Below are 25,626 nucleotides of genomic sequence, written 5' to 3' on the forward strand. Positions count from 1 at the left end.
AGAGAGAGAGAGATTTAGAGAGATAGAGATTTAGAGATTTAGAGAAAGAGAGAGATTTAAAGAGAGAGAGACAGATTTAGAGAGAGCTTTAGAGAGAGAGATTTAGAGAGAGAGAGATTTAAAGAGAGGGATTTAGAGAGAGATTGAGATTTAGAGAGAGAGAGAGAGATTGAGAGAGAGAGATTTAGAGAGAGAGTGATAAAGCGAGAGAGAAAGAGAGATTTAGAGAGAGATTTATAGAGAGAGAGAGAGAGATTTAGAGAGAGAGAGAGAGATTTAGAGAGAGAGATTTAGAGAGAGAGAGATTTAGAGAGAGAGAGAGAGGATTGGCTTTTAAGGAATCAGCAATGAACGGGACAGTAGGTGATTGCTCGGGACTGTGCATAGGGGCCGGGCGGAGGAGGGGAGGGGTCAGTACGGTGCATTGAACATAGGTGGAACCCTTGGATTGCCCACAAGAGCTAACTGCTCAAAATTCTGCACGGAACACTAGGGGCGAACCGCTCAGGAGTTTGCACGAAACAGCAAACTGACGTATCAGGATTGTGCACCTAACATAGCAGACTGACTGCTCAGGATTGTGCACCTAATATAGCGGGCTCAATGCTCAGGATTATGCACCTAACATAGCGGGCCGACTACTCAGGATTGTACACAGTAGGGAGAGCATTGCTTTGGATTGCGCACAATTAGATGGGTGAAAACTATTCAGAATTTCGCACAATTTGTTAGGGAGAAAGAAGCCTCATCAGGATTGTGCACAATTAGGTAGGGAGAACACTGCTCAGGACTACACATACTTCGGTATAGAGAAGCAGTTCTAACAGTTAAGCCACTAAGAGGGGGGCATAAGTGGGCACACAGCAACCCTGCCTACCAAGAGAGGGATGGGCTACGTAAAGACGGGATGAATACTCATTGCGGATTCACCAATTCCGAAATAAAACATAATGGGCAGAGTAAAAACACAAAACACCAAAGTAAAATAACTAAATCCAGCCAAATCTGTGATGCCTGGTGTAGTCTCCATTCTAAGACTAAAACTTAGCCCGAGGCAGTGTTTAAAGCCAATTGCGGGGTTATAGCTACCACAAAGTTCATTATTACGGGAAACAAAAAAAAAAGCGAGCACCATCTGTTTCCTATTACCGCCAATGTGATAATTGGAGACATATAAGGTTGAAGCTCTTGCCCGAGGACCCTAAGCCATCCAACAAACAAGGCCGAACAATCACCCACCTTGCACCAATTGCGTCCTTTGTTTTTAAAAAAGACACATGCACAAGCCAATTGCGGGCTCAGAAAAAAAAGCACATGCACAAGCGTGTGTTCAGAGCTCAAAAGCCCTTACTTATGCCTCGCAGAGCAGCGCATGCGTGCTGGCTCAAGCGAGACCTAAAAAGGTCCCCCAGCAACCCGTCTATTCAATTCAACAGATCATCAATCACTCATTCAAATATATGTGCGGCCAAAGTTTGATCCACTTGTTATGTTTGTTCCATTATTATTTGTTTATCCTCATAGATATATTAACGCAATGCATTGAACATTCATATCAAGACTTGTAGTATCACGCTTTTACACACTCCAACTGGGTTGAACATGTGAGAAGTGTATTTTTTTCTCTATATGTAAAAGACATCTCATACCCTATCCATACTTCCACAAATATTTCAATCAACCAATCAATTACTCCTTCATTTTCAAGCAAAACTCGGTTTCAGACTTCTTAATAACATAACAACTAGTAAAATGGGTCTTCAAATCAGCAGTTTAAATGTATATTCCACATATTGTGCATACATAGGTCATTACCAATTTACCATCAATTTATAGTCCTCATGTCCTATCAGATTGGATCTATAGTTTACATATCAAACTCCATACATGTCTGTGAATGCCTTTTCATCCATGTCATAACATTTTACAACAGACCTCTAGCTTTTTCATCCAATCGATTCCGTGGCTTTGGCATGAATTCAAATCATTTTCTCACTGACTCCATGTATAATTATATTAGTGATCATATTTTATACAACAAACATGGCAAATTCAACTGCTTTTGCCACTTAATAAAAGGTGTTAATTGCTACCCATTACAATGGTGTTTGTGTTTGCAACCTCTCAAGACAGAACGTTTGAATTAGCCCTGCAATGCTTCAAACTAATAACATGCAGGTTAAATATAGGTGCAAGGTGCTGGTGCATCATTTTAACAATTTTGGACTGTCTGGCCTACAGACTACATGATCAACGCATTAACCCACTGAGCTAGGAGACTGAAATTCAAGCTAGCCAGCACCTTAGCCCACCTTTAATCTTCTCATAAAATAGTATTAATGTTCTGACTTATCCCACTTATAGTTTGAAGACCACCGGTCAGTTCAAATCTTTATGTGTCCAACTTAGCCTTTCATCTCTCTAAGGTTGATAAAATGAGTACTATGAGATGGGCAATACTTGCAACAAGTGCTAAGTTACAAAGCTAACAAGTGTCTGTGTGTGCATCAATGTATGCATGTGCTTACGGCGAAAAAGATGCAGCAAACGATTCTGACACCTTAATATGGGTGGCGCAAAATCTCCCAATTTTACATTAAACAAAGATTGTAACTATAAACTGCATTTTGACCCCCGAAGCCCTTTTATTCTTAGCATTCTAAGTATCTCAAATCAAAAATGTAAGTGTCCTTTAGTATACTTCCACAACTCATTTACTATCTTGTAATTATCTGGTCACCTACCTAAGGATTATAGCAAATCGCTTAACGTTAGTGCAACCGGCAGATTTGCCCAAATGGAGAGTTCCCTGGCAAGAAGAGCAGAGAGGAGATGTTTGCATAAGGCAGAATATTAAGCATAGAGGTGGCTGTCTGCAGAATCCACCTCACCTACCAAGCCCAATAGAACTCGTCACCAAAGTTACAACAGTGAAAAAGAAACACAATGGTGCCACACGACTATCTAAATCAGTTGTAAATAGAAGCAAACAAAAGAGAACATGCAACAATACAACTATGGTGAGGTGTTTTTATCCACCTTTCTAAGGCACAATTGGTTTCTTTAATTCGTTTTTTAGGTCGAGCCTAGGCAGCGCATGCGCATTCGCTGCTCTACGTGGCATGCTGTATTCGAGTATGGCCTTGAAGCCCCTGCCACTCCCTGCAAATATTTGTCATTGGCTTGTGTCATTGTCCTTCGTAAAGGCTGGCTCCTGATTCGTTAATAGGCTTGTTAGTCCCTCCTTAGTACCGCCTTGTCTTCATTTGTAACCTCCTATGAGGACTTGCCCTTTTACTTCGGTTGTTGCACGGTATGTCTGTTTTAGTCTGTAAGCACTATTTTCTTTAATGAGTTTCTCCTACTGCAGGCACGACATGCTTTCCTGCAACATTCAGTGCGCCATGCGCGCTTTCACTTTCCAGGCAGCCAGAAACACTGGCGGCCGTTTCTTTAAAATAAAATAGGTCTTGCATTTACAAGAGTTTGAGCTAAGGGTATTGTAAATGACAATGCCTTTTATTTATGTGTTAATTATCAAATCATATAAATAAAAGGCATTGTCGTTTACAATGCCAATAGCTTAAACTCTCGCAAATGCGAGACCAATGCAAATGCTTGTTGTTCTTTCTACAGCACTTCTGTCCCATGGATGCTGAAGGCTGTCAGAGAGGGAGGAGGTGAGGACCGTGGAAATAAAGGAGGGACTGTACTTGAATATATGTTCTTGAGATTAGGGTCACGAGTCATGAAGAATAGATGCAGACGACAGTAATACAATAATTCCTCTGCAGTTGCCGTTTAGCCGCCATTTCATCCGTGAGTCGGTTTGCCCTACACCTATGTGCAGTGTGTTTTGAAGCCACGCTAATCATACGTGTTTGCCACTGGCGTCTCCTCTTGTTAGTAAGAGAACTCAGTGGACCAGCGCATCCACTGTAGAGTTCAGTGTAAAACTGACGATAAAAGGATTAAATCCTGCAGTGTCCACTAAGCCCTTCATCCTGCCAAGTTCGAGGCAATCAGACCACTGAGCTGGTTAATAAATAATACCAGCTATCAGTGTCTACGGCTGAAAAAAATTGAGAAGAGTGCATGTAACTGTACTAATTATTTGAGCGCTCTGGTGGCTAAGTTTGTGCTCTATAAAGGCTCTGATGTAATAAAATAAATACAAGTTCGAAGAATATGTCCTTGGATCAATAGAATTACAATAGGCACAGTGTGCCCTGAATCCATTCCTCTGAATGGGACTTTATCAGCAGTCTTCGCTCCATTTGTTTTGGCCTTTCCAGCACAAATACAACAATACTCTGGCGACAGGCATAAGAGCATGCAAGGCCTGGTGTTAATTTTTCAAAAGAACTTAAAATCACGGTACATGTTTTCAGACATCAAACACATAGTCATTCTCATGAATATTTCTAGTGGGCCTAGCAAAGTTTTTTTAGATTGGACAGCAAGCATCTGAAATAGAAGTTATAAAGTCTGAACACAGTGGGACACCATACATTAAAATCATAGGGGCTTATTTACAAGTCCGTTGCGCCACCGGTGCGTCACTTTTTCTTACGCACCGGCGGCGCAATGGTCACGTAAAATCACCCTGCGTGACTTTTCATGGCTTTGTCAATATGGGCCCTTTTCATGCATTACTCTGCTTTAAAGTGGTGTTCCATGGGTGTTGCTGTGGGTGATCCCACGCAACATCCATGGAACTTGACGCATTCCCAGATTCACAACATTTTGTAAAACTGGGAATGCGTCAGAATCCTACGCCTCCCAGGGGAAGTGTAGAAATGTCGCAACGAGGAGAAATACTTTAATGCATACAAAGAGGAAAATGCCATCAGTGATTGGTTTTGTGCAGGAAAGTGTCCCTTCCTGCATAAAAACATCCATCCCCGCAACGCAGGTACCCATGCAAAATGACCCAAGGGTGTCTGCACTGGCGAATGACAGCCAATTGTGCGCCAGCTCAGGGAAAAGCACAGGTATGCGTCGTACTGTTGTTAATAGGATGCATCCCTGTGCTAAATGACGCAGCACGTCACAGCTAAATGGCTTACGGTGCCGCGCTGCATCATTTTCTTGTAGAAGAGGGCAATTGCCCTTTGCATACACGTTGTTTATTGAAGCAACAAGGACAGTAAACTGACTAACGGTCAGTGTGTGAAAATTTCCTAAGTGCCAAAGCTTCTGACGCAGTTCAATCTGATGAGAAAATCACAGAAGAGGTTATTCGGACGGTTTAACTTGAATGTCTGCTTCATTACGCGAAAATAGAACTGAAGCAGCGTCAGGCTGTTGGTACACGTACTTCAGGCAGTAAATAAATCATGAGAATAGTCGAGTACAGGGAGAAATGCAGTCTTTCTGGATAAGTAACTGTTAGACATGGCACATTGGCGTGGGTCTCCCTTCCATTTTTTCGCTGTTGCCTCATATGTTTTTGCTGGTGTTAGTCGCTCAGGGCACTGTGCCACTGCTGTCCAGTGCCACAGTGCAAGTGCTCCCTATTGTAAATTGATGTATGATTTGTGATTCCGTGATTGGTTGGTTTGGTTTACTTGTCAGACCCTAGTACAGTGCACCAGGAGTGCCCAGGGCTTGTAAATCCAAATACTGCTGGTGGGCTTGCAGCACTGGTTGTGCCACCCACAGAAGCAGCCTGTAAACATGTGTCTAAGGTGTGCCATTGCAGAGCCTGCGTGGAGTTTGGTACTGTCATGCTGACTGGGCAAGTGCACCCACTTGCCAGTCCCTAAACCTTCCCTTTTTTTCATATCAGACACCCCTATGGTAAGCCCAAGTGCATGGTGCATTGTAAGGATAGGGTAGGACATGCCCTGGTGTGTGTGGCATGTTCTAATAGTGGAATTACAGCCATTTTCGTTTTTCACTATTGCAAGGCTACCTGTTCTCCATATGCCAGAATGGGCAGTTTGGTTATTACATTTTATAATCCTAACTGACTCAGGGAACATGGTAGAAATTCGAATTTAGTATGCCTGAACTCAGGATGATAAAATACACCTTTTAGTGAAGTTGGTTTTAACATTCTGTGTTTGAAAATGCCACTTTTAGAAAGTAGGCATTTTCTTGTCTAACTATTCAAACCTGCCTCTGCTAGGCTGTGTATTCCTTTGTCTGGTTTCTGTGAGTGACAGGGCTGGGGAATTCCAGGAGACAGGGTGAGGTGTCCCAGTGGTGAATAGAGAGATCTGCATCTAGATGGGTGGGAGGAGTTGCACCTGGGACCTGAATAGGGCTGTGCCTGCCTTCCACAATGCTGGCTTCACCTCCTGGGGAGCAGCTGATGTCTCTGCCCTGCACAGTGAATGAAGAGAAGGAATCCTGTCAACAAAGTGCTCAAGGGCTGTACTTGCCTTCCACAATGCTGGCTCCACCTCCTGTGGGGTGTCTAATGTTTCTGCCCTACACTGTGAAAGGAAAGGAGAAGTCTGGTAAACAGAGTGCTCAGGAACTGGTTTGGACTGGGCAAAGGCCCCTCTGCCCTCAGAGGACAAAGGATTTTGGGGTATAAGTATTGGGACCCTGATCCCAAGAATTTAGATCACTTTGGGAAAACAAGAAGAACCTCTGCTGAAGGAGGAACCAGAAGAAGCTGAGGAGGAAACTATCCCTGAACCTGGGGGATTGGCCTGCAGTGGTTGCCTTACTGCCAAAGAGAGGAGAAAGGAACTTTGTGTGTACTTTTGCTCAACTTGTGAAGGATCTCCAAGGGCTTGGAAAAGAGCTTGCCTCCTGCTGAAGTCTCAGGAACAATAGACTTCACCCCCCAGCGCCCCAGAGTTCTTTGGAAGTGCCTGCTGCTGTTGTTGGGCCTTCTGAGGGACTGCTTGTCGCAAGGAGCTGGAAGCGCGACTCAAGAAGGAGAAGCGTGCCGCCGTCGGAGCTGTTGTCGTCGCATCTCGTAAAGTGTGTCGCCGCTGCAGCATCGCATCGAGCGGAAGCGTCTCGCATCATCCAGGAAGTGTCTTGCAACGCCGAAGAAGCGTATCGCCATAGCAGCCATCGTAGCTGACGCATTGCACCGCATCAAGAGAAGAGTCTCACATCGAGGAAGAAGCGTGTCACCATCGCAGCCATCGTAGTTGTCGCATTGCACCGCATCAAGAAAAGCACCTCGCATCCACGGAGAAGCGTGCCGCCGTCGGAGCTGTTGTCGTCGCATCGCATAAAGGGGTGTCACCTCTGCAACATCGCATCGAGCGGAAGCGTCTCGCAAACGTCAGAGAAGAGTGTCGCTGCCAAGGCCGCTGTCGTCGCATCACGTAAAGTGTGTCGCCGCTGTAGCTGAAGCATCGAGTCGAGTCATTTCATTTCTAAGCTTTATTTCGACTTATATTGTCATAAAAGCAAACATACATAAACATTTCCAATTACATATACAAATATACAGTCAAAATCTTCAAGATAATACGTACGAAGGTCAAACCACAATTAATCATATCCCAGCTATGCTTATAGATTTTAAAAACAGACATACATTATAAATTAATTTAAAAGCCAGATTATATTTTAAAACAATTCCTAAATACATGCTAAAAAAGGGGGAATAAATAAAATTCATAATAGCTATCAGGCCAGGAAATGGTTCACCAGCCTGTATGCATTACAGTTTGGAACCTAACTGATTCCTTACAAGGTACACGTTGAATAGGAATCTACTTATACTAAACACTATTGGTTGCGAGGTGTTCGACTTAAGTATGCGTTCTGCCTCTTTAAAGGACCCGGTCCCCATATTTTTACATAAGGGTTTAATCCAGCGATCCCTTGGTTTTTTATAAACTGGACAGAAAAACAGTCGGTGGGCATCATCTTCTTTTGCTTTTTGGGAACAAAGGGTACACAACCCGCTAACATCATTACCCCCCCAACTACTAGTATTTACAGAAGTCTGTAAGATCCCATATCTAAATTTTAAATATAATGTTTTTGCTAGGGGAGGTCTTATATCATCCATAAATTGTTCGAATACAGGCGTGTCCTTTATAATCAAAAATCTCTGGGTCAATGTACCTAATGAGGATCTAGAAAATAATTCGTCCTTAATATATGTCCAGAAAGCAAATTTCACAAGTTTCTTAGAAGATGGTGACATATTCTGGGGTTCTTCCCAAAAATGTGAGAACCCTAACCTGGTAAACCACTGGGAAATATGTTTTAACCATGCAATTTTTTTGTACTCATCAATTCGAATTATTTCCATCAGTCCACTCTTGTAGTCACACAACTCAGGGGTTGTCCATAATCTAACCCAATATAACAATGGCCTTAGTGTGGCTTGATGATCTGTCCTTTTAAGGTTAATGTCCATAAATACTGGGTTTGTGAGATGAGGATTGTATCATCAGCAAAAAGTAATGCGGTGATCACCTCATCTCCTAATTTCGGGGAATCATGTTTACAATTTCTTAGATAGGTGGGTATATCATTAACATATAAAGAAAAGAGTTTGGGCGCCAGCACACAACCTTGGCGTACACCTCGACCTACAGGGATGGCTTTTGAAATTTCTCCTCCCTTTCCCCATCTAACTATAGCATAGTTCCCTGTGTGTAGTCTAATGAGTTCCTTGAGTAACTCACTAGGGACTGCCATATTCTCAAGAGTGGACCACAGTAGTTTACGAGGTACAAGGTCGAAAGCGGCCCTCAAGTCAATAAATGCTACGTATAAACTGCCCTTCCTTATGTTAATATATTTCCAGCAGATGCACATAAATCTAAATACTTGATCAGCCGTGCTGGTTTTTAACGTAAATCCTGCCTGGTATTTCAATAAAATCTGTGCCCCCTCTATCCATATTAAAAGTCTATTTAAAATATGTCTGGCAAAGATTTTTGTAAAAGATCTATTAAACTTATAGGGCGGTAGTTGGCCGGATCATAAAGATCCCCTTTCTTAAAAATTGTTACAATTTCAGCCCCTTTCCAGGATTAGGGGATTGGTGTTCCGGCCACTATAGAGTTACAAAGAAAATTAATGTAGGGCCCCCAAACTTCCACATCGTGCTTTAGCAAATCACCAGGGATTTTATCAGGACCAGGGGCTTTACCCGTTTTAATGGCCTGTAGCGCCCCGATAGTTTGTTCTAGACTAAAGCGCAAAAGGGTATTATCAGATGTTATATTAATCTCCTGGTCCTCCGTAGCCATCCCCTCATCGGTGCTACAATATAATTTAGAAAAATGATCATACCAAGTTTTTTCATCAAGGTAAATATCCCTGGATGATCTACCTTTTTTGTTTCCTTTAGAGATTAAATTCCAAAATGCACCCTGATCTTTCCGATTGGCCGCATTTAAGAGATCGTCCCAGAGGGCATCGTCCCATGCTTTTTTTTCTTAGGCCAATATTTTATTGTATGCCCATCTACTATCTTTAATACCTTGGGGATTCTTTAATTTAACAGCCTGAATCATATTAGTCTTGGCTACACGACAATCCTTATTATACCATTGATTTACTATCTCTAAGTGATTATCTTTCTGGCTCAAATCCTTTTTATGAATTTTACTTAAATGAGGAGTGAGTGCATCTACTAATTTGTGATGTAAATCTAAAACATCCTGAGTGCCTGAAGCGGGCATTTGGCATGCTTCAAAGGTATCAGCAAAGGTATTATAAATTTTTGCCATCGTCTCTTCCTTAGCCAGAATGTAGGGCCATTTTATAGCACGTCTATTGTTTGTTACCTGGAATTCCCCGGTGGGGCTACTTAACATAGCTTCCATGCTTATATTAGATATAAAAGGCTCTGGATGTAACCATAGTTGGAGGGGGAAATGATCACTCTCTATTCTATGGTCTATTTTAAAATCAATTATTAAAAACCATAGGCTCATGGAAACCAATACAAAGTCTATATGTGACCTATAGTTTCCTTTACAGAATGTTGGAGCCGCTGGTCTATCAGACTGGAAACGACCATTACACGCCCTTAATTCATAATTCACTGACATTTGTAAAATCTGCATAGCTGTTATATGATTTTTGACTATGCCAATGGACTCCAAAGGCAGGACAATATTAGCTGTATCCTGATCATCAAATAGGATGTCCAAGCCCAATACTGGTTCATATTTGCAGTTAAAATCTCCTCCGACAATTATCTGTTCATTTGGATTTAGAGTGTCTAAAAAAGAATCCAGAAGTTCTACCACCTTCGATTCTTTATTAAGAGGGTGCGGTCTATTATATATATTTAGCAAATATATTATTTCATTTCCCCTTGTTACTATTTTTAAACCCAATAAGTCGGGGGAAGGAATCGATAATAGGGTAATATCTAATTCCAAGGTAACCCTAACCCATATCACCAAACCCCCGGACGTTCTTCCTCTTGCTGACGGGATTGCGTCGCAACAAAATGTTTTGTATCCCAGTCTATGTGGTGTTTCTATAGCCCAGGTCTCCTGAAGGAGAACAATATCGTAATCCTCAATATAGGAGCACCAGGCTTCATCCTGTAGGTTCCTGGCTAGCCCAGCTATGTTCCATGATATTAGTCTAACAGATAGAGGTTCTGCTACGCTAACCACAGGGCTACTTGAAATATTAATTCTATCTGGTGATGGTTTTACAATATTTATCCCCACATTCTCGATATTCCTAGTGCCACATTGTCCAGCCTCACCCAGACCAATATTGGTAGTTCCTATGTTAGTTTGGGACTCAACAATTGCCATGGGATTAAAAGTCAGGGTGCCATGGAGCAATATAGGAGTCTCCATCTTTGTTTGTTAAGACTATTGGATAGGTTCCATAGTAGGCAAAGTCACGTCTCCAGCCTGGATGGCTATCTTAGTCTCAACATCTGAATTACTGACTGGCGGTAGTCAATCATTCTGATCCAGGGTACTTAATGCCAGATACCTATTAGTTGTGTTGATCTGAAATGATAAGCATTGGTTAGAATTTTGGGACGTATTTGGAATATTAATCTGGGGAACCCTAGCTAAATGGCTATAGAAATATCCTAAAGGATGAACACTCACACTATTCTCTCCCAATACCAACGATGCTGCTCTAAGTAATACAGTCGCAGCATGTTGGGGATGTTTAAAGTTTACAATTATACAGTCGCCTTTACAGGTCTTCCTGGCACTCCCAATCCAGGGAACCCGTCTAGTTGATAATATCTGGTCTGAATAATTGACGGGGAACCCACAGTTATTGTTCAGCCAGGACACTGTTTTCCGTTTGAGAGAGTCGTGTGATTCATTCCGCGCATTAGACTGCAGGGAGTCTATAGGTGGGACATTTGAAAGAACAACGACGTATGGCTCACACTGTGGGGGTAGGTTAGTAGAGCGCATTTTCCTTGCTCGGGCCGACGTCCAACCTGGACTGGTTGGGGCTGCTGTTGGTGGAGTGATTTTATCCATCATTCGGCTATCAACCCTAGGATTAAGTGGAGGAGCACTCTCCTTTAATGGGAGATGTACGATATTTCCATGTTGTTCCACTATCCTACCTTGTGAATTATTCTGGGCATCAACTATTGTAGATAGAGAGCCACCTAATCTAAGTACTTCTGCAGATAATAAATCTATTTTTTCAACAAGTGGTTTGACGACAGCTTCTAGTTTATCCTCCAATACCTTAATAATATGGGACAAATTTTCTATGCTCATATCTATGTTGGTGCCACAATTGTTGGTCATAGTTCCCTTATGGCCAAAAGAACTTTTATGAGCAGTTTCAGAAGGTAACTTATGCTGTACACCCCCCCGCTTGGATAGTGTTTTTCTGCACTTCCTTACCGCTCTTTTTACAGGAGAGCGCACTAACGGGTCAGCTCTAGATTCATCCAGCAATTTCAGAGGTGATGCATCTTGGTTTGCAGTCAATAGTACAGGACACTCTGATAGTATAGGAGACTCTGGTAGTGCAAGGAACTCTGTTAACAAACAGTCAGTAGCAAGAGCAATAGGTACAACAGCGTTGGGGTTAGTATTAACATCATTACTCAGGGGAATTAATTCCGTATTACTATCACGGCCCAGTGATTTTCTTCTGTCATTATTAATTTTACTTACTACCCTCACGAGATAGTTATCCATGGTAGATTTATTTTTAGCCATGGATAAGAATATGGGGCACGTTTTAGTTCAAAAATAAAAACCAGTAAAAAGCTAGCTTCAATAAAACTGGTGTTTGGTGAATGATCACCTTGTTGTTGCAAATACAATACAAGGAAATATTATTTTGCAATCAAACAGAATTAAAAGCAAAAACACAACAAATCCAACATTAATATCTCAGGGGAAGGGGCGACAACGACCGCATCCCTCACCTTTCATCTAGCATCAAAAGGTGGCTCAGTTCAGAGGATAGCAGCTGCGACCTTCAGGAAGAGGAAACCAAGCAGCAACTTTTATGGGGAGCCAGTCACTCAACACTCAGTCGCAAAGTGGTGCACAGGAGTTAATAGTAGGACACAGTCTACAAACGCCCACGTGAGCCAGCTTCCAAATAGTGCGAGTCACAGTACCACTAAATGGGCAGGGCAATGATATATAGCAAACTGTCAAGCAGTCTTTGAATCGTACCGCATACACTTACGTAAGGGGGGTAGCCCAGCCCTGCCTCGACCGGCCCCGGACGGCCACAGACGGTCCCGCCCTTGTCCCGGGCTTCTCCCGGCGCCGCCCGCGCGCGTCCCGCGACGCGGGAGCCGGCCCAAGCTCTTATGCGCCTCCTGGCACGCAGAACGGCATCGGCGGCGGCTTCCGGCTGCTAAGATCTCTGGGGGATGTAGTCCGGTCTCCGCTTCGTGGCCACTGTAGATGTCGAGGCGGCGGCGTGAGACCGGACAGCAAGGAGCCAGGCACAGCACCACAAGCAAGGAGGAGAGTCACCACCGCGATCCCTTAAGACGAAATTCTGATATCTTTCTGCAAGGGGCTGTGGTCGTCACAAAGGTTTTCATACGGCTTTTTCGTCAGCAAACTCAATCTTATGGACCCCGGGCGGAGGTGCAGGCCCGAGGTGAGAGTTGCAGGCGAGCCAGATTTGTCGTCCAAGCAGGAACCGCGGAGATCAGCCTGAGCCCTGCGGAAAGAAGAGGTTCTCTGCAACTGTGGTACAGGGTGGGGCCTAGGCCCGGGCTGAAAGCCGCGGTGCTCCGGAGCAGCGGGAGGGAGGGATAGTCAGAAGGGGGCCCCGCAGGAGGTGACGCGCTCGTAACGCAAGTACAGACCGGGTGGCTCTTCCCAGCAGAACGCACCAAGGAACCTGCTGCGGGGCGGAGTCGAGTCTTCTCGCAACATCGGAGAAGCGTGCCACATCTGGAAGATCTTCACGTCTTTATTTCTTTGCACCAATAACTTCATCACATCAACATCGTTGCGACACTTTCGTTGCCCTGCGTGTCGCATCTAAAAGGTACATTCACTTAAAGTGTCGCATCTAAGAACTTAAGAGAACTAAGCAAAATTCTACCATCTAAAGTAACAGTATTGTATGTTTTTGTCGTTTAATGGTCTTGTGGTAAATCTATATAAAGAAGACTTATTTTTTATATAAAACCTGTGTGGTGTCCATCGGTAGTGTTGTCACTTGATTACTGTATGTGTTCACAAATGCTTTACACACTGCCTCTGAGAAAAGCCTGTCTGCTCGTGCCAAGCTACCAAGGGGGTGAGCAGGGGTTATTTTAGGAGTGTACCCCCTTACCCTGACTAGAGGCGAGGGTCCCTATTTGTCACAAGTGCATACCTGTGCCAACTAGAGACCCCCAAGTCTAACATTGGTGGTCAGCGGTGAGGATTCTGGACTTGCATTTGTGACTCATGTACAGTGATTGGTGAACACTACTTAGTGAGTGCAGACCATAACGCAACCAATACTTGTTGGTAGATTTCTTTTTGGGACTTTCTATTTTTGAGTACTGCCAAGCTTAACCATGGTGGAGAAAGCAGCATCCATAGTCTCTTATGATAATGAATGGGAATTGGAAGAAGAGAAACTGGACAGCTACCCAGTAAAACAGCTAAAGTTCTTCTGCAAGAAATTCAATGTTTCTACTACTGGATTCAAAAATAAGGCAGAGTTCTACAAGGCGCTGAGGGCCTGGGTAGAAGCAAGGAATGCCACTGATGATGATAATGCAGAGGAGCAGCTGGAAGGGCCAGTGGGTCCAAGAGGAAGGAGAACTCCTTCCCCTGCCAGTAGCAAACGTGGCTTTTTTTTTGTGTGTGTGTATTTTAACAGAGTTTTATATAGCGCGAACTTGACCCGAATCGGTCTCGTCTTTGAGAGAAGTAGTGGTGTCATTGTTTTTTAACCTTGTTCCACATTAATGCAGGTGTATAGTTAATGTAGTGGGGGTAGTCTGGTTTCATTAGCATAATGCAGTCATGTTTCTTTGGACCTGCTGTCACAAACTGAGGGAGCTCGTCCATTCTTTTAGCATGCCATACTTAAGTTTAAGACAGTGGAAGAATTTGCCACATTTAGTACAGGAAGCATTGAATCACATTGCTTGATTGGCAAAACATAAACGTAAAATTAACAATGTACTGATACAGCAGTTTGATCAATTGATTGTCTACTTTTTACTTTAGCAACAAGATTATGACTTGTCTTTGTAATAAAGTTAAATTCAAACACATAGCCCTCTGTCTAGAATTGCACAGACCCCTTGAAGCCGGAAAAATCAGGGGTCTTTCTTACAGTGCATGACTATATCAGATGGTGTAGTTGCTGTTCCGTTTATGAGCTCTAACAGCTGGGCCATTTGAGCAACTCTCGCCACTGAGGCGTAGTTTGCGTTTGTTTACGTTTTACTTTCCGGAACATGGCAAGCAGATCGCAATATTTGGGCATCACAGGGAGTCGGGAGCAACTACAGATGGAAAACATAGCCCCTACAGAGGAGATTAGCATTCGAGGCACACACAGAGCAGCAGTGTGAGCCTAGCATACCAAACCTCACGGAACGCCCTAGCAAATACCGGTCCTTTCCCTGCTCATATGCCTGAACCTAAATAAAACAAGCAAATAGGGGAGTCAGCAACTTACGCCGACCAGGGTGGGCCATGTGCAAGGACTGACGTGTGGCAGGGACGGGTGCAGATACAGACAAACACGAGCAGGAAACGCAGCTCCAGCTGCATGTCCTGGCCTCTTCCATGTTCAAATGCCTGAATAAAACAAGCAATTGGGGGAGTAAGCAACTTACGCATAACAGGGGTGGACCACGTGCAAGGACTGACTTGTGGCGAGGCGGGGACTGGTGCAAGCGCAGACAAACACCCGCAGGAACCAAAGAAAAAAATAGTTCCCAAAACCAACTCATAAACACCAGATACCAGTAATTGGGCAGCGGACTGTGGGAGGAAATAAAACACAAAAAGGAGGGACAGAGGAAGAATTAACCACTAGCCAGCAAGCTTATTTAAAGGACAATCAAAGTAACAAAAAAAAGGCAATGGGCAGGCTGTAAGCCCACAAATGATGTACACCATGTCTCGAAGAGACAGAGCAAGTGCTGCCTAGGCTCGACCTAACAAACAAGATCGATGTTGTATCTTTATACTTCTGTTTAGTTTTTTTTTCTAATGACTATTAGATGGCACTAAAAGGCAGAAAACTAGTGTTGTGTGGCTCTGTTTGCAATGTTGCATTTGAAGCAGGAAAAATTAAAAAAATCTACCCACAGTGAAACCAAGAAGCTACAATAGATGGGCCAAAAAAAAAAGGGGAGATAAATAGCCAATGGGAGGAAGGCAACTGAGAATGTAACAAAAGCCATGCAATATTGAGCAAGGATTGGCTCTGTGGAGTATTACACAAAGGTACTCCCGACAGACAGGTTGGCCTGTCTATAGTGAGGACGCAAAACACAGTGATGAAAAATAAACTCCAAGAGTAAGATAAAGGGCCAGGAAGTGTCTGGTAGGGGTTAAGAAGCATGAGGTGGAATCAAGATTATTCAGCCTTGGTTTTTGGTACTACCAACATTTGATGACACTTCACAGGATTCTAAGCAAAACATTGGGCCCCAGCATTTATTCTTTAACAAATTTACCACTATCAAAGTGCTCCAATTAAATATATTCAGTACAAACAAAATGGTTGATAATGTCCAATAAAAGTCAAGCCTGAAAGAGTAAAAAGCATACCTTCAGGTTGTGCGCAGGGAGAGACACTGTGGTAGGACATTTTACAAAGGTCACAAAAAACATAGCGGCAGTTGGAGCAGATTCCCATGATGCCTCCTGGTTCCTTCAACACTGGAGTCTGGCAGTTCGTCCTTGGGCAGTAAACCACATCTGTCATTGATTCCAAGCTGGACTGCAGTAGAAGACGGTCATAGCGCGAAAATAACTTATCTCCAACCAGTTCCTTGACCTGCAGTGAGACAAATGTTATCCAATTAAACATATTCGCCACACAATCTTAGTAATGCTTAGCAAGACTATGCTGTAGAAGTTCATAGTACCACAAAAAAAAGAAAGGCTGTTACTCTGCACTATTGTGCTTCAGAAACAGTACATTGGTCAAGACACTGACAAACGAGGAGGCAAAACACCAGCAAGAATTGTTTGTTACTCCTGGTCAAGAAAATATTCCTTCATAGTAAACACCTGAATACAAGGTTGGAGAGGGACGGCACCTAGCTGAGGGCTTCCTTTATTGCTCCCCCCATTTCCAGGCTATGTTCTACCTCAGGTCCTATGATTCCATGCATGTGAGATCCTAGCATTGCACCCTCCATGATATGTTGCAGGTTGTTTGGCACTCAAAATTCAGAATCATTTGTTTCACTTGAACACATATGCCATTGTTACTGGAAATCAATCCAGGGATGATCTCAAGGTCGCAGTGTTCTGTTCCCACTCTCTGCCTTGTCTCACTAGCTAGAAGACAGAAGAGGTAGGGTACTGTAATGGTGTGGGACACGTAATGCAGACATATCTTGAGCTGCACAGACCAAAATGCCACCCTAAAACAACACATTATGAAACGATTGAACGGGGTTCAAAGTCATACCCCTCCTGAAGGTAAAAAAGTGTAATGACACAAATATTGTGTCCAGACACAGGGAACAGGATCAGACTGAGTTGGGTGAATGTTTTTATTCTAGGTGGATGAATAAGCAAGAGATTAAGGGCCATATGTAGGTAAATTACCCGATTCTTAAATACCGAATTTTACCGATTCGGTATTTATGAATCGGTAAATGTAATGTAGGTAAAATAATACCGAATCGGTAAGTGTCGGTATTTACCGATTCGGTAATGGCAACTGGCTTCCCATTCATTCCTATGGGCCTGGAGGCCCATAGGAATGAATGGGAAGCCAATTGCCATTACCGAATCGGTAAATACCGAATCGGTAATGGGGGAGGCATCATCATGGGTGGCAGGGTGTCACATTGACACCCTGTTGCACCCCTGATTCGTGCATGTGTGCACATGTGGCACACATACATGCCCTAAGGGCATGTATGTCTGCCACATTGCACACTTCAAAGTGCACAAAAATGCTTTTTTACAGCTATTCGTCATTTACCACCAACTTTTAGTTGGTGGTAAATAACGAATCCCCACACCAACCACACACTCCCCCTACATATCATTTCAGGATTCGGTATTTACCGAATCGGTAAAATTACCGAATCGGTAATTTTACCGATTCGGTAAATTACTGAATCCTGAAATGTGTCCCCTACATACCAAAAGCCTAAATACCGGTCGGTAACGGGATATTTACCGAAAATCGGCCGTTACCGACCGGTATTAGGCTTCCTACATATGGCCCTAAGTCTCTGGAAGACCTGGTGGTGGAAGTATGGCCCCCTGAGCTTTGGTGCACGTAAAATTTAAATCCATTCCAGGAGGAAAATAATGAGAAGTAATATTCATATGCAGATGGTGAACAGATACATATTACTCTGCAACTGTTTACGGCAATGTATAGGGCAAACCTCTTTAATCTTGGGATCCATGGGGGCTAATCCTCTCTTGAGCGGCCCACACAGCATTAAGGAGGGACAGAGTGTGGCTTCATGTCAGTGTCCTCGGAACTCCAAGCAGTAAGATAGCAGCATTTGGAAGGCAAGGAACTGTTCATTGTCTACATGGCACTGCTCACCAGCATCATCAGGTCTCAAGGCATCACCATCATCTCCTACGCAGATGACACCCATCCATTGAGGGTTCAGCCAAGATGGCGGCGGGGGAATGAGCTCTAAGATCGAGCACCTGGGCTTCAGGATCACTCCTAGTGTAAATCCCTGTTGCCCCTCCTGTGCCCCCGATGACGCTACGTACACCGGGACTCACCAGAGATTAAGGTTGAAGGGAGTATTCCGGAATCGTGCTGTGTGTCCCCACAGGGAACATTGATCCGCACCTCGCTGCCTCCCGGGCTGGTAACCTATAAGCTCCTGTGAGGCCGGAGATGGGGGTCTGCCTCTGACGCGCGGACCGCAGTGGCGATGAGGCGCGCTTCACAAAATGATAATCTCAACTTTAATTAATCTTTAACTCAACTTGGGTGCCTGTCCCCAAAATGGTGACTCCTCAGGGATAAGACATGCTGACTCTTGACCGATGAGTGCCCGTGAGGCAGGGGACGGCGATCTGCCTTCAATGCGCTGATCGCAGTGGCGGTGAGGCGCGCTGCATAAAGAACTTAACTTAAAAAACGGAATCTTAACTTTTATTTAACTTGGTGCCTGACCCCGGAGTTTCTAGGACCGACTGTGGATCGGAGCATCGGGCTTTGGTTCCTGACAGAGCTCTGCCCCTGTGGGGGCCCTCAGCGGCTGACCAGATGTGCTTAAGAAGCATAATTGCCACCCGTAATCCCAACAACCCGAAAAAGTAAAATGTGATGATCTAAAATGGCTGATGACGATCATCATTAGCTACGGCATTACCCATGAAGTCTTCAATAAGCCTGATTACCATTCCAAGCCCCCGTTACCTGAAGATCAAATCAACCACGTTTTTCTTTGCTAAGGTTCAATTATTTAGTTGTAGATGTGCAAAAGGATCTTAATGTTTCCGGCGATTAATGTTTTAAGCTGCCTGACCCTAAGATGGCGACCATATAAGAAGTATCCACCATCCGGCCTTCTACCCCTATGGATATCTCCAACTCGGGGATCCCTCCAGACCCAAGACCACCACCCTTGAATGCAACACCACCTGAACACCTGGCTGAAAGTTGGCAAGAATTTCCTGCTCTGTAAATATGTAATATATAATTGTCCAAGCCTAATCGCTGTTAAAATGTAATCCTGAGTGAATTTGCAATTTGTATATATATTTATCTCTAACCACTAGTACATGTAGTAGATCTTTGTACTTACTACCATTCCTATGTGATTTTAGAGTTTATCTGTTTGTATCTCTTCCTTGAGTGTCTTGTACATTTGCAATTTTCCCTCCTTTCGCTCCACTTGTACATTTGCATTTTTTTCCTGTTTATGTGACTCATGTAATCCAAAGTCCTTATGTAACGCAACTGGTTCTTTTGTAAAGGTCTCTGACACCTTTGGGTAATGTTCGCGCCATATAAAATTGCATTAAATTAAATAAAATAAAATAACAATAAAATAAAAACCCAACTCATCCTCTCCCTGATCGATAAGACACCCATCATCGCCACAGCTAACTTCACCAACTTCATGACCATGGAAGCAGTATGAATGAGAACCAACTGCTTGAAACTCAACTCTGGCAAAACAGAAGTATTGTTTTTCGGAAATGGCAACTACTCGTGGGTCACAGAACTAGGCTGACAGAAGTAGGACCGACACCAACACCCACCGACCAAGCCAGGAATATGGGGATCATCCTGGAAGACAAGCACAACATCAACATCAAGTCAATGCAGCAAGCACCACCTGCTTCCACATATCGCAAATGCTGTGAAAAATTTCAAGTGACTTCCACAGAACATCAGAGGAACCATCATACAAACACTCATCGCAAACAGACTTGACTAAGGCAACGCACTCTATGGCGAAATCTCCATGCAGCTCGTACACAGACTTCGGACCATTTAACACTGCCGCAAGACTCATACTCAACCGTCCTCAACGCACCCCTATTTCACCCCACCTCATGGGCTCCCCATTCACAAATCTCAGCATTCACAAACGCAACCGGTTCAAGCTACTCACGCACATCTACAAAGCCCTACACAATACTGGACCCTCATACCTGAACAACCACATACACTTTCACAATCCATCCAGACACCTACGCTCAGCCTTACTCACACTTGCACATTCCCCGTATTCACAAAACCAGAGCAGCATGTCACTTGTTCTTCTACATCGCACCCAAAACATGGTACAACTTCCCACAACACGTCAGAGCCTCCTCCTCACTTCTTGAGTTCTGCATGAGGCTGAGGACCTTGCTCTTCGAATAACTCTGTGGGGACAACATGCAACACACATGCTAAAGCACCTGGATACCCTCAGCGGTGATTAGAGTGCTCTACAAATCAATCTAACAAAACCAGTACAAGGAGCACAATGCTAAAGGGGGTGAGCTGATTTACTCTGCACCTCTGGATTCCGGATGAGGGGGTAAAGTGATGACAGGTTAACTACCACACCAACCAGAAATTTTGCAAACAAAGGAATGCATGTGCTTCTATAACCTGAACCAGATGAGAGAGCTGTCCCCCCCCATTTTATTATCAACACACTCCCTATCAGTAAATAAGTCAGCAATAAAATGCTGAATGGAGAAATGTGATCCATAAGGATGGCAAAGATCCAATTATTGTTTAGTCAAGACTTTGAAAACAGTGAAGTTCTTGAGAGAATCCTGGAAGGAAATACCTCCTTTCCATACATTCCTAGGTTGCAATAAACCCATGTCAAAAGATGTCGCATACATCAAGCCTCATCATACCACTTCCAATCTCCTTCAAAGTTACAATGTGGAATCAAACAAAAATATGAGATTACGACGGTAGCAGACAAAGGATTAAAGGAGGCGGAAATACATCAGACTACATTAGATACCAATCAGCTTACCTAGCAAAACCAGGGGCTTACTTCTGACAAACAGAGGATCCTGGTTTGGCTTCCTAAAAAAATCAGATCTTCTTCAGTCTATGTCCTATAAGCTCTGTTCAAGGCCAAAGGCCCCTCACTCTCAAAAATTGAGCACTCCTTCACCAATAATTTTTTTTGATGGATCAATTATACTTTGTTTTATTTAAGGCAAACAAAACATACAGTTCCGGCATCATAATACAAGTTACAGTGCGACATCACAGAATTGTTGTTACTCATCAAATATTCAATTTTCCTGACATCCTGGAATATTTACGGGGCAGCCTCTTGCTTGGCAAATCGGTTGCTCCTCATTTACACACTATTCTACTTCCACCTTCCATTCTGACAAGGGTACTTGGTTTTCCACTTGCGAGCAATGTCTTTCTTGGTAACTAATGTGGCCACATGAACCAGGGTGCACTCTCTCCAGGGGCCACCAAAATCTTCTTATACTCCCAGAAGGACCTCCTTGGGGGATAAATCCACTAGTTTTCCCAAGACCCAGGTAAACACTCCCTCAATCCCCCCCCGAACCCAGCATATTTGGGACATGACCAGACCATATGAAAAAAGTATGAGCTCGCGTGTGCATAGCAAAGACAGGTGGAATAGGGAATCATGCCCACAACTCAAAGATGGTGGGTTGTAAGATAGGTTGTGTACCAGTAATTCAACTGGACCAATCCTAGCCAAGAGGAGACAGCAATTTCCGAAGGGGTCATCAAGGCATCACTCCAATCAATGACTTCAAGGGGACCTACCCAACTCTCCCACTCTAATTTAAGGGTTATGAATTTATCAGGGGTATTAACAATTAGGTAACGGTAATTCTGAAATATAGCACATTTTCCTATTGGACTCATCAGGAGCTTAGCTTTAAATGGATTGTATTCGGGCAGTTCTGTTGTCCCAGGCAAATGACTGGCGATAGTGTGGAGGTGCCGAATGTATTTGTGGCATTGGATTCATGACAAGTAATAGTGAGTTGGAACGTTTGTAAGCCTGCAATATTATCCCTCTTCACAAATCTCTTCAGTTGACGGTGGCTTTTACACACTGCACTTTGGACCCCAAGCAAACTCCATAAATTAGGTCTCATTGAATCACAGCTCTAATGGAACTGCAAACTATCTCCTGGGGACCTGACACATGTTCTATTAATTCGTGCACATGTTCTGCCTCTCTGCGCCCGAATACAAAACCTTATTGAAAAAATGTTTAATATTCAACAAACCATCGATGCCACAATAGCTTCGCTTGGCATCTTTGCACTCATAGACTCCCCTTCCCTAAACCCAGAAGACCCTTTTACTTTATGATCTCATGCTTGTCTTGGGTACTAAACTAATCCTCTCAGAATGTAAAAGCACTACTAACATTTCTTTCCATACATAGTGGCCTTGGCTTTGTTTCACTAGAATGCAGGCAACAAATGCTTCCAAAAATCTCACAATCTCACAAATCTCTAGGAAACTGGATTTCACTGGATGTTTACCTACCACAAAAGGACACATAACCACCACACATCCATCATTCTTTGCCTTCCTACTCATAAACTTAAGGTGTTTACAATGAAGACACCACCAAGTCTCGCCCTTAACTCAATAGCTTTACATACTGCATCTGGTCTAGATTACTCTTGCATACTTTTCAGTCTTTTCTTTCTCTTCTCTGTTCTACTTTTCTTGCTCTCATACAGTTCTGTTTCTCCCCTTCCTTTCCTCTATAATCATAAAAGGCTCTCCAGGATACTTGTTATTTTCTCTATAGTACAAATATTCTTCTGCTACAAACATCATGGTTGATAAGTGTTGACATTTACAGCTATAACGTTTCTTCCACATTTACAATTTTCTCAACTTATACTTATAACTTCCTCTTGTATGATGTTTCTTACTGCATATATTTACAACAGCGTCATCATTGATTGAACCTATTAAAAACTTGATTTAAATTAAAAAGGAGGATGAAAGACATGCTTAGGGCCTTATTTAGAGTTTGGTAGGCAGTGTACTCCATCACAAACGTGGCGGATTTCCCATCCGCAGTGTTACAAGTGCATTGTAGCCTGTGGCACTAGTAATACAGTAGACAGGATATCCACAGTATCATATCCCCAACACTCCAGATAAGGCCCTATATTAATAACTTATCATCTTGTATATCATATCAGGTTGCCTTGTCAACATGCAAGACCAGGTCGTGCTGAGTAATTAGTTCACAAGATGGTTTTAAGTGGTTCATTTAGTTTTCAATTAATTTTCATAAATTGCATATAAAAGAGAACGAAGAATCACACTGGGATTTGCATGTTTCTTGGTGCATTGGAACAAACAGGCAACTAGGCCATGGAGTCCTTCTGGCTTTCATCTGGTGAGGAAATAAGGTCTTGAGTCATGGAGAACAAAAGAAAGAATAGTGTCTCCAACAGGAGCTTGTGCAGGGTGGCCTTCCCAGGTGTTGGATGGCTGAAGAGGATATGCCTTATTGCCATAGATAATGATCCTGCAGCCAGGGCACAGTTAGCCAGTAGACAACTGAAAGGAATATCAGCACCAGGAGTATTATATATATGGGCAACAAAGCAACATAATAAGCCATATAAAATAGGCCAAATGGTGGTTTGTGTTACTTGGAATTCTTCCTTCCCGTTGGAAGGGAATTGCTACACACCGTCGCAAAAGAAAGACGGGCCGTGCTAATAGTTCCTGTAGCTCATAAACGGTGAGACTTGGTCCGAGCCTCTCCACTGTTAGAAGCTGTACCTCCTTTTTTGAGATCCCTTACGAGAAGAGGGTGGGACATGTGCCTGTGTTATATAACAGCTCAGACCCTTCACTAATGCCTTACAGTAGCAGATCACTGTGTTGAGCAGTGTGTAGCGATACATTGTGTGTTCATGCAAAATATCAATAAAAAAAAGTTTGACAAAAAAAATAGGCCAAATGGAGAAGGCTCTAGAGAACAAACACACACAAGTCATTATCTCCATCTGTGGAGGGCAATTATTACTTCAACAAGGCAATAAACTATTTACAAGCCTACCACAGGGCCCAAGTACTTGGTTCCCTCTCCAGGGTTGCACTCCCTTTCCCAGTGTTTAGGAGATAATAATGTTGATCCCAGAGGAAGCCTAGTATAGAAGTACAAGTGTCCCTGAGATATACGATGAATCCAAAGTTGTGAGTGAAGGACGCAAAGAGTTCTTTTCTCTCCCGTTTTTACCTTGCCAAAAGAAAGTGTGACACTTTCCTCAAGCCAATCTGTCCCTGCGTGATTGTACTGCTTGAAAATATTGGGTGTCTACCAAGAAAAAAGCACTGAAATGGAAGACAAACATGAGAACAGCAAAAATAAATGAAGGCAAGGTGGACAAGAATAGATTGCATTTAGGGTGGATCATGAGGGCTGTCGTCTCATTAGGAACCTCTTGACTAGAAGGGGGGAGTAGAGATTGGGGACAGAAAGCGAGTGGAGACAGAAAGGACCATTAGATTACAGCTGAGTACAAATGAAGTGGGGTGTCAAGTCCACAAATGAAGCAGATTTAAAGAGAAGAAATTAGAAGAAATTAAGAAGTTGGATTATGAAAATGTGTTAATTGAGTTGGCTGTGCAAGGTTAAGTCAAAATCCATCTGGAACAAAAGTGGCTTTCTTCGAAAAAAGGCATTTGGGGGCAAACCCCTTGAGCCACAATGATTACAATGATATAGGGGATGTTCTTGAGATGGTCCCATCCCACACATTATTTCAATGTTAACGTACGTCTTCCTGGGTGCTCTCATAAGGATTCTGTTTTGTGGTGTTGAATGTAACAAATGGTCAATTAATGATTTCATTTCAGATCCCACTACCTATTCGCATTGTTTCTTCATATAGTAAGATAGGGATTTGGTTGACCTGCACCTTTGACACAAATAAAACACAACTAAACCCCATCAAAGAGGTAGGCCTTGTCCCTGAGATACAACAATAATACACTCCTACAAAAGACAGATGTTACCTGAGATGGAGTAGCAGTGGAGTCACATGTGGGTTCGGGACAGCTGAGACGGTGCACCAGACCCTCCTTGATTCGTATTTCGAAGTACTCCCTTAGGCAGTCTTTACAGTAGACATGCTGGCACACCTTAAACTGTGTGCAGTCAACACCAAGTTTTTCTGAGAAGCAGATATTGCATGTGTATGGTTTGCTCTGGAAGCTCCTCAACTGCTGACCCTGATCAAAGTCCAATATATCTCTTATCAGTCTGTCGAGTGACTCAGCCTCTTGCATAGCTCTTTCGTCAAGGACCGCAGAGTTTGCCATCGCTCCACATAATGATGTATTCGCCTCTTCTTTTTGTTGTGCCTTATCTCCCTGACTGCAAAGCCCAGCACCGTACACTGTGACTTCATACGGGGATGTGATATTGAGGTGCTGTAGAGTCTCTTCTTTTAAAAATTGCATCCAAGTAAACAAAATTACAGAGCCTTGGTTCTCCTTCCACAAACTGTCCAACAGCTTGCAGAGAGATGAGAGCTAAAACAGAAAATATAAAGGGCTTACAAA

The 25,626-nt window shown here is 43.3% G+C and overlaps 1 protein-coding gene across 4 annotated transcripts in view; it reads right to left on the reverse strand.

Moving 5' to 3' along the window:
- LOC146811098 (E3 ubiquitin-protein ligase RNF14-like) overlaps positions 1 to 25,626 on the reverse strand; it is an 80,986-nt gene that overhangs the window by 32,252 nt on the left and 23,108 nt on the right. For all 4 annotated transcript variants that reach the window (XM_085618145.1, XM_085618146.1, XM_085618148.1 and 1 more), the window contains exons 4-5: positions 25,078 to 25,596; positions 16,164 to 16,392 (exon numbers count right to left, since the gene is read on the reverse strand). In XM_085618145.1, the coding sequence (XP_085474271.1) occupies positions 16,164 to 16,392; positions 25,078 to 25,596 (748 nt within the window). The remainder of the gene's footprint in view (positions 1 to 16,163; positions 16,393 to 25,077; positions 25,597 to 25,626) is intronic.

Source organism: Triturus cristatus, chromosome 7 (assembly GCF_964204655.1).
Source record: "Triturus cristatus chromosome 7, aTriCri1.1, whole genome shotgun sequence".
NCBI lineage: Eukaryota > Metazoa > Chordata > Amphibia > Caudata > Salamandridae > Triturus > Triturus cristatus.